Source organism: Aquarana catesbeiana, linkage group LG03 (assembly GCF_042186555.1).
Source record: "Aquarana catesbeiana isolate 2022-GZ linkage group LG03, ASM4218655v1, whole genome shotgun sequence".
Classification (NCBI taxonomy): domain Eukaryota; kingdom Metazoa; phylum Chordata; class Amphibia; order Anura; family Ranidae; genus Aquarana; species Aquarana catesbeiana.
The window spans coordinates 115,936,266-115,950,451 of record NC_133326.1 but is presented as its reverse complement, the minus strand read 5'-3'; the positions used below and the strand labels follow the sequence as shown (position 1 = coordinate 115,950,451).

General features: G+C 43.2%; 1 protein-coding gene across 2 annotated transcripts in view; it reads left to right on the top strand.

Moving 5' to 3' along the window:
- The window catches only part of CSPG4 (chondroitin sulfate proteoglycan 4), a 183,569-nt gene that overhangs the window by 21,984 nt on the left and 147,399 nt on the right, over positions 1-14,186 (top strand). The window contains exon 1 of one of the 2 annotated variants that reach the window (XM_073619043.1): positions 4,483-4,635. The exons of the other annotated variant lie outside the window; for it this stretch is intronic. Within the exon in view, the coding sequence (XP_073475144.1) occupies positions 4,566-4,635 (70 nt within the window). The 5' untranslated portion in view covers positions 4,483-4,565. Of the gene's footprint in view, positions 1-4,482; positions 4,636-14,186 lie in introns of those variants that run through there. 2 annotated transcript variants of the gene reach the window in all.

The window sequence follows — 14,186 nt, the reverse complement described above, 5'->3', positions numbered from 1 at the left end:
ATGCAGAATTTATCGGGCTCTTGGAAATCCAGAGGTCTCCCTCAGTGGATTTCGTGTCTATACTGGACGTCCCATAGTTAGCTATTTCGCGTGAGTTTCCCTAGTATTATAACAAATTAACAGTAATAAATGTAGAAACACGAAAATAAAAGGGAAATAAATTAAAAAGAAAAAAAAAAGAGAAAAGAGGGGAGGAGGGATACAGTAAGGGGGGGAAGGGGGAATAGGAGAGGGAAGGGGGGAAATGGGAGGGGGAGAGGGGTTGGATCAGGTTACCTGCAAATAGTGGTAAGCTTCCTCTGCCTCTGCAACGGACCCCTCGGAGCTGGATTCAATGTTCCTCTAGTAAGTCAGGTTTTAGGGTCTTGCCTACAGGGTTGAGTTTTTGTTAGCCTAAGTACTCTAAGAGTAGGGTCTGCCAGTTCCAATAGTGCAACGTCCAAACTAGACGACACTGCAGTAGGGTCTGAGGTGTATTCAGCCCATGACGCCCAGATGCCATGAAATCGGTCTTTGTGGCCTTTATTGGTCGCCACCCAGTCCTCAGCCTCCCGGATCTCACTAACCTTTCCGATCCACTCGGCACGTGTGGGAATCGTGTGTTTCTTCCAATGAATTGGGATCAGGTGCCTAGCCGCGTTTAATAAGTGCGGCAGCACACTTTTCTTATATTTACGTAGTGAGATCGGGGGGACCTGCAGAAGAAAGTGGGTCGGGGAGAAAGGGATTTCTATCTCTGTCACTATTCTGATTTGGTTTCGTACGTCTTCCCAAAAGGATTTAATCGGAGGGCAATCCCACCATATATGTTTCAGTGTACCTCTCTGTCCACATCCTCTCCAGCACAGCTCAGATGTGGAAGGCTAAAAGCGGGCCAAGTCCGCAGGTACTCTATACCAGCGGGATAGTAGCTTAAAGTTTGTTTCCTGGGTCTTGGACTCTATCGAGGATGAATGAGTAAGCTGATATAAGTGAGTCAAGTCTGTCTTTGCAAATACGATGCCTAGGTCATTTTCCCAGCGTCTAATATAAGCAGGTGTAGTATGAGGGAGTGAGGAGCCTAATAATTTATACAGTTCCGAGACCAAGTGTGGTGTAGGTTCTTCTGCAATAAAGAGTTGTTTAAGGTGGGTGAGAAACGAGGGGTCTCTAATCTTATGGCCTTGTGATTGAAAGAAGTGGTGTAGTTGTCTGTATTTCCAGAAGTTCATTGGTGTGCCCTGTCGGCCTATAGGCAGAGATTCGTAGCTCAGGAGTTTGCCATCTTTCATAAGTTTACCACAACTGGTGTCTCCACCCTCTATCCACGATTTAAAAAAACCCATTTGTTCTCCCGGAGGGAACCATAGGAAACCTCCCAGTGGAGCCAGTGGGGACACCGAGGGGGCCAGTTTTAGCAGCGGGTTAATCTTGTCCCAAGTTGACAATACCTGGGTTGTCAAGGGGGGCGTCGTCTCCGACAGTCCTCTATGCTCTCGGGACAGCCAGGGAGCATATGATAAATTCCTACCCGCTAAACACTTCTCTAGAGGTACCCATATCTTAGAGCGAGTGTGGAAACGCCAGTTGAGCATTCTCTGTACCGCTATAGCCCAGTAGTATCGTCTAACGTCTGGAAGGCCCAGGCCTCCATTCTGTTTCGAGCATCGGAGAACTCATAGGGCTATCCTAGGTTTACGCGCATTCCATGTAAAGTCTGACAGTAGGCTAGATATTTTGTCGAAGAAAGATCGGGGTAGTCGAATTGGTAGCATCTGTAGAAAGAACAGTATGCGTGGTAAGATGTTCATTTTTATTATGTTCACTCTACCCAACCATGTGAAGGCCGTCTGTGTCCATTGAGATAGGTCTTTCTTAATTGTAGCAAGCAGTGGGAGGTAATTTGCGGTATATAGGCTGTTAAAGTTATCTGTGAGTTGTACACCGAGGTATCGAATAGCCGACGTGGCCCAGGTGAAGGGGAAGGCGGATTTCAGGCTCGTTGTTAATTGGGATGTCATGCAAATGGGAAGGATTTCTGACTTTGAAAAGTTAATTTTAAAATTTGAAAGAGACCCAAAGAGCTTCAGTTCCTTCATCAGGTTGGGCAGTGAGATCAGGGGGTTTGAAACATGGAACAGGACATCATCGGCATATGCCGAGAGTTTATGTTCTGTGTTACCAACTGTAAGACCCTTAATGTCAGGGTTAGCGCGTATTGTGTAGAGCAAAGGCTCCAGCACTAAGGCGAACAGGAGAGGTGATAGGGGGCACCCCTGTCTCGTGCCATTTCTGATGGGGAAGCGAGCTGAAAGGGTTCCATTTACCTTGACCTGTGCGCAAGGTGCCGAATATAGTGCTAATATAGAGGATAACATTCTCGGACCCATCCGCAGTGATTGAAGCACCTCCGTCAGGTAAGACCAGTCAACGCGATCAAACGCTTTTTCAGCGTCTGTTGACAGTATGAGCTAAGGCTGTGGCTCAGGGCGGGCACGGGCCCAGTGAATAAGGTGTACCGCCCTGATAGAGTTGTCTCTGGCTTCTCTACCTGTTATGAATCCCGCTTTTGGTGGTATTTGATCACCACTGGGTTTTTAATTTTTTTGCGATATAAGCAGAAAAGTATCGACATTTTTGAAAAAATGAAAAAAAACAGTATTTTTTACTTTCTGCAATAAAACATATCCAATAAAAAAATGTAAAAATCTAATTTCTTCATGAATTTTGGCCAAAATGTATTCTGGTACATGTTTTTGATTAAAAAAAAAATCCTATTAAGTGTTTATTGATTGGTTTGCATAAAAGTTATAGTGCCTACAAACTATGGTATACAGTATATACTGGAATTTTTTATACGACTAATGATGGCAATCAGTGGCGTATAATGGGACTGCAATAGGCGGTGGTCAATCTGACACTAACTGACGCTGGGGGAAACTGATTAAAGTTTCTTCGTTCATTCCAGCTGGTTTTCCAGCATCCAGCCGCTCGCCCGCAGTACATAAGTTGTTAATAGGATGTAATTAGGTTATTTGTTAGAGTAGGTAAATTGGCTTGGCTGAGAGCCAGGCCTGGGCTGACTCTGGGTCAGGGTTAAGTGATTCAGGGAGGCTGGAAGACTCAGCAAGCAGCACCTCTGGTGCTGTAACTCCTCCTGCTCTCTAGAACCTTGGAGAAGCTTCCAGAAGTAGAGGGTGAAGTCCAATAGGAGCTCCTTGGAGTATTGATGAGGGCCCCAGTCAATCCCCAGAAAGATGGGCTGGTAGGGGGCAGGTATCTCATAAATACTCATGGGTCATGCCAGCAGGGGCAGTTGGGTGGAAGATGGAGATGGAGTGCTGAGGAGGCTGTCAGTGGCCCTTGAGGGTGCCCCCTAGTCTGGAGGGGGAGGGGTGACCTCGGGCCTGGGGCTCGTGTGCTGGAGTAACCCTCAACAACACACAGAGGAATCCTACCTGAAGGCATGGGAGCAAGGAGAGGACAGCAGGAGAGAATCAGCACATCCAGGAGATGCCCTGAGGAGTCACCTGGGTGGTCTGGTGAGTGAGCAGACTGGGAGGACTGTGGAGAGAGAGAGTGTCAGTCTGGGAGGACTGTGGAGAGAGAGAAAGAGTGTCAGTCTGGGAGAACTGTGGAGAAGTAGCCAGAAGGGCTAGTGAAAGAGGTTGTGCTGGCATCAGTCACAGGGATGTAAAGCTGGACACAGACTTTTTTGCTACACACTTAAGGGGGGCCCGGGTTCTTGCCTGCAAAGGGCTATTGCTGCTAATCTGACTGAGTGCCTTTGTCAGATACACAAAACAGTGTGCCAGCTGGAGTTCTGCAAGCAAGCTAGTGCTGGAGGTAGAGAAGGAGTGTATATAGACTGTATATAGAAAAGTTGTCTGAAGTCAAGTGGGCATCCCATAATTTCCCTACCCCCATCCAAGTTTTAATCCCTCAATAAATAACAAAAAAAAAAAAAAAAGCACTGGACTGTTCTCTGACTCGAATATGCCTGTGAAAATTCAATGTGATTGGCTGTGCACGGTGGGGGATCCCATTCTACTTGCGGCTCCTTAGGGGGTGCGCTATACAGTATAGTATTTATTTAATCCTATTTGGTATTTGCTGTTATTAGTTTATCATTATTGTTGTTATTGTGTCTTGTTCTTGTTCGTCATTGTGATTTTGCGTTGTTTTTGTTGAATGTTACTGTATCCTAATAATTTCCCTTTGGGATTAATAAAGTATTCTGAATCTGAATCCTAATGTAAAACAAAACATCTTATCGGTATCCTTCATTGAAACAAGCCCATAGGCCAGCCGAAAAAGCGTACCGTCCTTGAAAGGCATCACAGTGCCATACAGTCAGCCCTCTGTGTAGCTAGCACACAGAGCAATTGTAAACGTCGTTCTCTCTGATACGACGTAACGCAACTCAATGACACAACGCAGCACAGTTACAGTCTCCGCCAAAAAAGGTCCAGCAAAGTTGTTCATACGGTGTGCGGTGTAGGGGTTAAGCAGACAGGGTGGGACCCCAGTGTAATGTGAGTCTCTCACACACTCGCTCTGTGTCTGCACTGTGCAGTAGCTGTACGATGGCTGGAGGACACTGCTTGCTGCTTCTGCTGCTCCTGGGGGGAGTACTGCAAGACATGGGATGTGGAGGTAACGGTTTGGGTGATGATGGGTGCAGTGGGGGGGACCAAGAGAGGAAACGTATAGACCAGCATGTGAAGGGGTCCCGAGACGGACAAAACTTTCTTAAAACTTTTCTTGCACATGATTCCTGCACTCTGTACTGCACTCTTTACTCGCCTCTCTGTATAGAATGAACTTTTATGACTCCAATACTTCTTCAGATAATGATGCACAGCTGCCGCCTTTCCTTACTATTTGCCTTACACTATAGTAACTTCTTACTTTGTAAACACATACTTTTCTACACCTCACACCGCGGTCTCATACATTCATAAGAATACATCATTCATTTCCCCATCCTTCAGTTATGCGGACAAGTCATTTATTACCATTATTGTGTACAGCTCTTTGGGGGTTATTTACAAAAGGCAAATCCACTTTGCACTATAAGTGCAAACTACAAGTGCAAAGTGCACTTGAAATTGCACTGAAAGTGCGCTTGGAAGTGCAGTCGCTGTAAATCTGAGGGTTAGATCTGAAATGAGGGGAAGCTCTGCTGATGTTATTATCCAATCATGTGCAAGCTAAAATGCTGTTTTTTATTTTCCTTGCATGTCTCCCTCAGATCTACAGTGACTGCACTTCCAAGTGCACTTTCAGTGCAATTTCAAGTGCATTTTGCAATTGTAGTGCAAAGTGGATTTGCCTTTAGTAAATAACCCCCTTTATTCCTTATAAAATGTTCACAGAGCTTTCTGTACTCGTCTGAATAATAACTAGAGCTCTGCCTTACTTCTCTCTTTTCACATGAAATGCACATAGGTACCTCACAGTGAAGAACAACCTCTCAATCACCAGTAGAGTCATTTTCTCATTCCGCACTCCATGGTCAATAATCAACAAAATGATCTCTCACAGTCCTCATGATAGACAGCTATCTGTGTGATAGAAGAGGAATCTACAATCTGTAGACCTGTGATTGTTGGGGAACTACTGTTCCCAGCATGGCCTGTCCGACCACCGCCAACATATATGACCATGAATATATGAAATGATTTGTTCTGTATATATTTATATGTCTTGCTTTCTCTAAATAGGATTTTAGACGTTTGCTCGAGCATCCCTGATAAGCTAGTTTAGCTCAAGTGTTAGTGTTCCAAGCTGTCCTCTCATGATCTCTTCACATTAATCAGCAGTAAGTCTTCACAAACTCTTACATCGCTTTCCAAGTGCTTCCTCATCTACACATTCTATTTTCTCTGTGGACTATATACTGTAGCTATGCAAACACTCAGTCTATCCTTGTTTGTGCACATTATCCATCTTCTAACTAGGTACTTTTCAGATAAAATACTAAATGGGTTATATCACTGTGCATACTATTACAGTATTACCTATTATTTTGTAATACACTTGTTAAAACGGTATTTAAAATAGGACCAAAAATGTATTATATTGCAGCTTACCATTCATGTGGTGGCTGCATTCGTTTTCTTTCCTTTGGCTTTTTTCCTCTGTTTTCACCTGGTAATCTGATCAGTAACACACCTCCTGTATTAGTGAGACACTACTCTAGATGAATTGGCATTGGAGGCACAGCAGACAGCAGCATTGTCAGTCTGGAGGGCAGGGAGTATTTAATGAATTAGCAGATTTAAAGTGTTTGTAACCCTGAAAAAAAATATAGATCCTGTTCCTTTAAAGCATGTTATACAGCACATTGCTTGTGCTGTGTAATTTGGCCCCTGTAACACCCGAAATACCTGGCTGATCCTGCCTGGTTCTGCCCTCCCCTCTGTACACTGACCAGAGTTTATCGTGGCTGCTGAGCCCGGACACCATGGTCAGTTTACGTGCCTCCATCATCCGCAGCTCTCCTCTGTCCTCCTCTCCCCCCTTCCTCCCTGCCTGTCAGCTCCCCAATCCTCCCCTCCTGATTATAGAATAAAAGTGTAAAGTCTCTCCAATCCCCGCTGTTAGATAATGCTATCGTCCGGAGCTCAAGTGGCTATAAACTGTGAGCTGGAGTTTGGCTTCAATTTGTTAGTGTATTTAAAGTGGTTGTAAAGCCATTTCTAAAGTCTCTCAAATCCCCTCTGTTAGGTAATGCTATGTTCCCCAGTGTGTGTGATTTAAAAAAAAAAAAGCTACTGTGCACCTTATTCCATAGCAGCTCACGTGATCGCCCGGCTCTCTCCTCCTCTCCTCTAATGCTACCAGCTGACGTCAGCAGGAGTTCTCAGCCCCTCTCGCTGTAGCTGTCAGCCTGGGAGAGGAGAGAGCTGGGCGGTCACGTGAGTGCCGATCTGATTTCTAGTCTAATTGAATGTTATCATGTTACTAATTAGGGCTTTATATTGTTACTGAAAGAAATGCTCTTTGGATTCTCTCCATACTACCCATAGGTGTGACCAGGACTGGGACAAGGGGTGGGCAGGAGGGGCGGCTGCCCTGCGCACTGTGATATCATGTGAGGTGGGAGAGCACCGTGAGGAGATTGAAGTGGAGGGGATTTGTGTTGGAAGGAGGAATTTGGGGGGCGGCAGGCGGTAAGAATTGTTCTAGGAGGGGAATTGTATGTGTGTGTGCAAGAAGTGGTGATTTAGGGGATCTACCTTGGGAGGGGAGGAAGGGTGGGGGCAGAATATTAATGCTAGGAGGTTTTGTGCCAGATGGGGTGATATGGGGGGGGGGATTTGAATATTGGGGGAATTTGTGGTGGAAGGGGGGATTTGGAGTGGGGGGAGAGGATGTGTACTTGGAGGGGAAAATTTAGCGGTAGAGGATTTATGCTAGGAGTGGTGATTTTTTTTTTGGGGGGGGGCATTTGTGCTGGGGGGGCTTTAGGGGTTGGGAGCAAAGATTTGTTCTGGGAGGGGCAATATCAGCAGGGGGAGTGGATTTGTACTGGAAGGAGGGGAAGGTTATGCTTACAGGGTAATCATGCAGATTAGTGCTCAGTTTTTGGTGGGATTTTTGCTGACACATAAAGCTCATGCATCTTGGGGAGGGGGAGGGGGGGAGTTTGGCATGTTAGCCCTGGACTCTAGATCAACCTTTCCCAACCAAGGTACCCAGGTGCCTTGACAAAATGCCTAAAAATGTATAAAAAATTGAGTCAGCAAGTAGATCAAGCCTGCCTTTTAGTTACACAACGCCTTACTAGACACTGGTATCCTAACAGCCAATGACATCAGTAAATAAGGAGGATGTCTGTTGCCTCCACAGCATCCTTGTTTGACCCTCCTGTGCCCCTCTCTCTCAGCACTGGGGTGACATTAGTTGACTGATGGAGAGAAATTGAGGGAGAAGAGAAACATTGGAATACTAGTCAGTACCAGTGTGAAAAAGTGTATTTGCTTTGGAAGAATAAATCCCCTGTAACGTTGGGTATCCTATGAGTGGATGTTGCTGCATTGTGTAAAACTGTTAGAATCATTTTTTACATTTAAGAATGGGGTACCTTGAGACTGTCCATAATTTTAAAGGGTGCCTTGAGATTGTCTATAATTTTAAAGGGTGCCTTGAGATTGTCCATAATTTTAAAGGGTGCCTTGAGATTGTCTATAATTTTAAAGGGTGCCTTGAGATTGTCCATAATTTTAAAGGGTGCCTTAAGATTGTCTATAATTTTAAAGGATGCCTCGGCTGAAAAAAGGTTGAGAAAAACTGCTCTAGATGACTTTGTCCTGGCACTGGTTTTGAGCACCCATTAAAATGATCTTTTTACATTTCAAATATTTTTTTTTCAATACGTACTGACAAAGGGTAGAGTGCAATCCAACCACTGACCATGAGTCTCTGATATATACAAAACAGAGATATTTTAGTTATAGGTACAGCCCAATGGCTTCCAATGTCTCTTGGGGTGCTGGGTATGAGCCTTTCATGGTGAATCCTGCATCTGGTAGTAGAAAATAAGAAAAGAACTCAGCAGGGAGGATGGGACTACCTCCAAATGGCCTAACAAGTGTATGGACATGGTAACTCAGGAGAAGAGACCTTATCTTCACATGATAAATAAATAATATTAGCAGATCCATTGAAATGTATTCCAGTCCTTACTACTTTATTTTCTTTTGGTGAAAGCTACATATGGACCATTGAAGGTATGATGCTCCCAATACCTGAACCCATATTTATATAACATCACTTGATTTAGTCTTTCTAGAATTCAAATTCTCAGTTCATATATTCCCTTGCTTCCAGCTCCTATGTAGCGAACCTTCACCAATGCTGTTTTCCTCCAGTTTCATTAATTATCATGAGTTACATCTTGTTCTTTGCCAGAGGACATCTCACCCACAAAGTCATATTGACTGACAAGCTGGTTTACGTAGGAGCAGAAAAAAGAACATTCTCATTTGATCATGGGTGCTGTACTCTTTACTCTTGTGTTAGACCTACTCAATGGTGTCATGTTTACAAGGACCGCACACAGGAGTAAAATGTACAGTTCTGTACTTGTCATTAAGGGGGGGGGGGGGGGATAAAAGTCAAAGATCAATGAAAGATTTATGTTTCAAATTACAGTTCTGTTATGCAGGCATATTCTATATTAATAGTTCCTAGTGGAGTTTTTATTTAATTTAATGACACAAACTTTGGCTAGAAAAGTGGCCTGCATCAAAATAAAGTAAGACATACAGTCGAACAGGTTGTGGTCTCTTTTACCTTTCTTAACGCTCTTCAGTAACCATAGAGACATTGGGGACTGAAGGCTGATGCAGCACAATTGATGAGCAACATTTATAGCTCAATGGTACCATGCAGGTAGAAATTGATTCACTAAAAGCAAATACTTTGCATGGAAATCTTCCCAAGAGTTTAGTGAATGCAATTAAATTTCAATTTGTAAAGAATAGCCAATCATGTGCAAGGAAAATAAAAATAAAAACATTTTTTTTTTTGCTTGAACATGATTGGATAATGAAACTCAACAGAGCTTCACCTCATTCACTAAGCTTTGGAAATTGCCCATGCAAAGTGCAACTTCACTTTGCTAAGTGATTTAGTAAATCACCACATTAGTGTCTTTATTTTGGTCATGGATGCATTTTTATCCTTATCTTTTTAAAACTAGAAAGGAAAGTGCTGGACCATGCAGCTCTTAGATCCCTTTCACACTGAGGCATTTTTCAGGCGCTTTTGGGCTAAAAATAGCGCTTGTAAAGCGCTTGAAAAACGCCTCCCCTGCAGTCCCAGTGTGAAAGCCCGAGTGCTTTCAAACTGGGGCGCTGCGCTGGCAGGACGTTAAAAAAATCCTGCAAGCAGCATTTTTGGGGTGGTGGAGGAGCGGTGTATACATTGCTCCTCCACTGCTCCTGCTCATTGAAATGAATGGGCACCGCTGCCGAAGCGCCTGCAAAGCGCTTTGGCAGCGGCGCTACACGGGCGCATTCAACCCTTTATTCGCCCGCTAGCAGGGGTTTAAAGCTCCCTGCTAGCGGCCGAATAGCGCCGCTAAATGACGGTAAAGCGCCGCTAAAACTAGCGGCGTTTTACTGTCAACGCCCACCCTAGTATGGAAGCAGCCTTAAAGTGGTTCTAAAGCTACTTTTTTTTTTTTCATCTTAATACACTCCCTGCAGTAAAATACAGTTTAGGACTTGCTGTGCCCCCTTCCCCTTCTAAACACTTACCTAACTCCTAGATTGATCACACACTGTGCCTGGCTGCAGTCTTCTCTCCTCTCTCCCTCCTCACATAAGGACTGAAAGGCAGCAGCGGGAACCACTGACTTCTGCTGCTGTCAAAATTCAGTGAGGCAGGGTCGAGACACGCTGTGTGTGTCAATAGATGCACTCAGCCCTACTCAGGAGTGAGTGAGCACGAGTGCCTCCATAGCTAGCCATTTGCTATGGGGTCACTCAGAGAAGAGAGGAAGAACCTAAAGCGCTGGCAGGGGACCCAAAAGAGGAGATTCAGGACCGCTCTGTGCAATGACATTGCCAGAGCAGATAAGTATTGCCCTGTACACACGGTCGGACATTGATCGGACATTCTGACAACAAAATCCATGGATTTTTTCCGACGGATGTGGGCTCAAACTTGTCTTGCATACACACGGTCACACAAAGTTGTCAGAAAATCCGATCGTTCTGAACGCGGTGACGTAAAACACGTACGTCGGGACTATAAACGGGGCAGTAGCCAATAGCTTTAGTCTCTTAATTTATTCTGAGCATGCGTGGCACTTTGTGCGTCAGATTTGTGTACACACGATCGGAATTTCCGACAACAGATTTTGTTGTCGGAAAATTTTATAGCAAACTCTAAAACTTTGTGTGTCGGAAAATCCTATGGAAAATGTGTGATGGAGCCTACACACGGTCGGAATTTCCGATAACAAGGTCCTATCACACATTTTCCGTCAGAAAATCCTATTGTGTGTACAGGGCATATAACATGTTTGTTATTTTAGAAGAAAAAAGCCTTTAGAACCACTTTAAAGGAGAAGTATAGCCAAAGCTATTTTGGCTTTGCTCCTCCTGGGGATCACAGGAGAGCAGTTTGTTCTGTACTCCTGTGACATGCTTTCAGCCAACAGCGGTCTAAAACCCGCTGTCGGGTGATGTCACAAAAAGATCCCTGAAGCCTGGACCGGTACCTGGGCCAGCCTATCAGCAGATCAGCAATGGCAGCTCCCTAACAAATATTATAAACGTCTTCATGTAAAACTCTCCAGAAATAATGTATATAGTGATTTCTCCTTTAAAACTTCAAATAAAGCAAAATTCCAAGAAGGTTTTTGAGACTTGTGGCTTGTAAAAAAAAGTTATCCCTAATGAAGTTGATCCCACATCGGTTTCGCTGCTCAGAATGTATGCTATCGCTATACTTTTGTCCATTGCAGCTATGAGAGCTGCAGCTCTCTTACAGGGAATTAATAGTGTTAATTACCTGCCTCTACTCCCCTCTTGTCCATTCACAGAACTCCATGTATTCTGTGAATGGTTCATAGAATACAAGGCATTCTGTGAATGGACAAGGGAATAGGAGAATCAGATATACTACACTATGACTTCTCTGTATGATAGCCACGGCAGTTAGAAGTACAGTCATTGCTCTACTTTCCAGCATAAATAAAAAAAATAAAGCTTTTTATACAACAGAGCAGTAATCTGGGCCTGGGATTTAACTCATTAGAGGTAGATTTTTGAAAACCGCAAGCCTCAAAAACCATTCTGCGTGGAGTTCTGCTTAAATAGTCTGTATTCTATATTATTGAACACTCCCTAAGTCCACTTAGACAGGGTCACCAAAGGTTGGCTGAAAGTTCATTTTCAACAGGCATAGGAGAAGACCTTCATTCAGCTTGGCCTCATTCATCAAAGTGCCTGAGATAGTCTGCATTACCCTATAGAAACCTATCAGGTTCATACCTACATTGAAAAAATGAAGTAGAGAAAATCAATTTGGTATGTAAGGGAAAAATTAGATTTATAAATGTCTTTGCTCTGACACTGATAAGTCTGAGAACTAAGCATAGATGGAAATTTAGAAATAATATCCAACATATGCATTTATTAACATCCATAGATTTCTAAGGTATCATCCAAAGGAGTACATTGTCCAAAACATTCATTTCATTACCGCTTTCCATGGTATACATATCAAAGTATGAAAAGTAAATGGAAAAGGGAACAGAGAATGAGCTTCACAAATATTAGCAGGACTTTTGAACTGGTCATTGTCATTTTCTAGTCTTGATTCTTACCAGTTAAGCTCTTGGAATAAGGCCCCTTTCACATGAATGTCCAATCAGGTCCGGCTGTCAGTTTTTCAGAAGGACCTTATGGGATGGTCCATTCAGCCCTATGAAACAGTGGGTGTAAACCAGCTTGTGTTCATATACACCATCCTACCTCCAGTCCGCTTAAAAAAAAAAAAAAAAAACGAAGGGAATCCGTCCTCTGTCTAGGTGGATTGGATTGGAGGGCACTCGGTTGTAAATGGACAGCCGAGTCCATCTACCCCTGGCTGCCCATAGAGCAGAGCTTATCCGCTTCCTCCCCCTCTCTGGTGTCACATTTGGCACCTTTCAGGGGGGAGGGGGGACCAGGTCATTTTTTGTTATTTAGCACTGCGCTACTTTAACTGATAATCGCGCGGTCGGGCAATGGTGTACCTAAACAAAATGTGTATAATTTCTTTCAAACAATAGAGCTTTCTTTTGGTGGTATTTTATCACCACTGGGTTTTTTACTTTTTATTATATAAATTATCGTAAATTTAAAAAATAAATAAATAAATAAATAAAAAAAAAAAAATATATATATATATATATATATATATATATATATATATATACATTTCTGCTATAAAACATATCCAATAAAAAAAAAATGAAAAAAATCTAATTTGCCTTATACATTTTGGCCAAAATATATTCTGCTACATGGCTTTGGTAAAAAAAATAAAATAAATCCCAATAAGTGTATATTCATTGGTTTGCGTGAAAGTTATAGGTTCTAAAAACTATGGTATATACTGTATATTGTAATTTAAATGTAACTTTATTTTTTTATGCTACTAATGGTGGTGATCAGCTACTTATAATGGGACTGCAATAGTGCGGCGGGAAATCTGACACTAACTGCCACTGGGGGGGAACTGAGTAACTGCCACTGACATTACCAGTGACATTAATACAGCGATCAGTGATAATATTATACACTGTACACTGTCTGGAAGGGGGTTAACATCTAGGACGATCAAGGGGTTAAATGTGTGCCTAACAATGTGCAATGTGTGTAATGCAGGCATAAGAAACAGAGAGATTGTTCCCTCTGTACAGAGCCTAGTGTTGATTGTCTATGCAGGGCTCTGGGCTGTGATTGGACACAGCTGATCAGCGGGTCCCGGCCATGAACAATTGTCGTGGGGGGAGGCGTGCATGCGTTTTCCTTACACCCGAAAGCAGGCACGCCATACCAGTGCGTCGCTGTACCTGCCCGGGCCGCCCATCCACAGTACACTGCTGGCGGGTCGTCCTTAAGTGGTTAAAGCAGTGGAACTGTGTAATCCTTGAACAGTGAGCAATGGTAGGTTGATTTTCCACCTACAGTGACCACCAATAAAATTGGCTACTAACCCCCAGGCAGTGTAGGGGATTACTTCTACACTAAGCATTAACATTAGATGACACCATCATTTTTACTGTCTGTCTTTCTTTTCTGCAGTTATAATTTATTTATAAAATATTACTAAAAATTATGTTTTGGAGGGTTTGTAACAAAATGATCTGCCCTGGGTGTCAAATAAAATACTTACTTCAAACTAAAGTTTTAAAATGTATAAAACTTTTTTTAAAGTGATATTAAATCATTACATTTTTTTAATAACAAAGAGGAAATCTTACCTGCTTTTTGCAACAATATTGCACAGAACAGTTGTATTCCTCCTATTCTGACAGACCCCCACCAGCACTGTTATCTTCTCCCTCCTCCGAGAGCCTCATTCAGTAAGCCAGGCGCTAAGAAGTTACCTGTGCATGCACGCTTCTGACCTGGGCTATAGACACGCACAGCACCAGTAAACCATCCCCCCCTACTGTAATGGAGAGAATGTTTCAG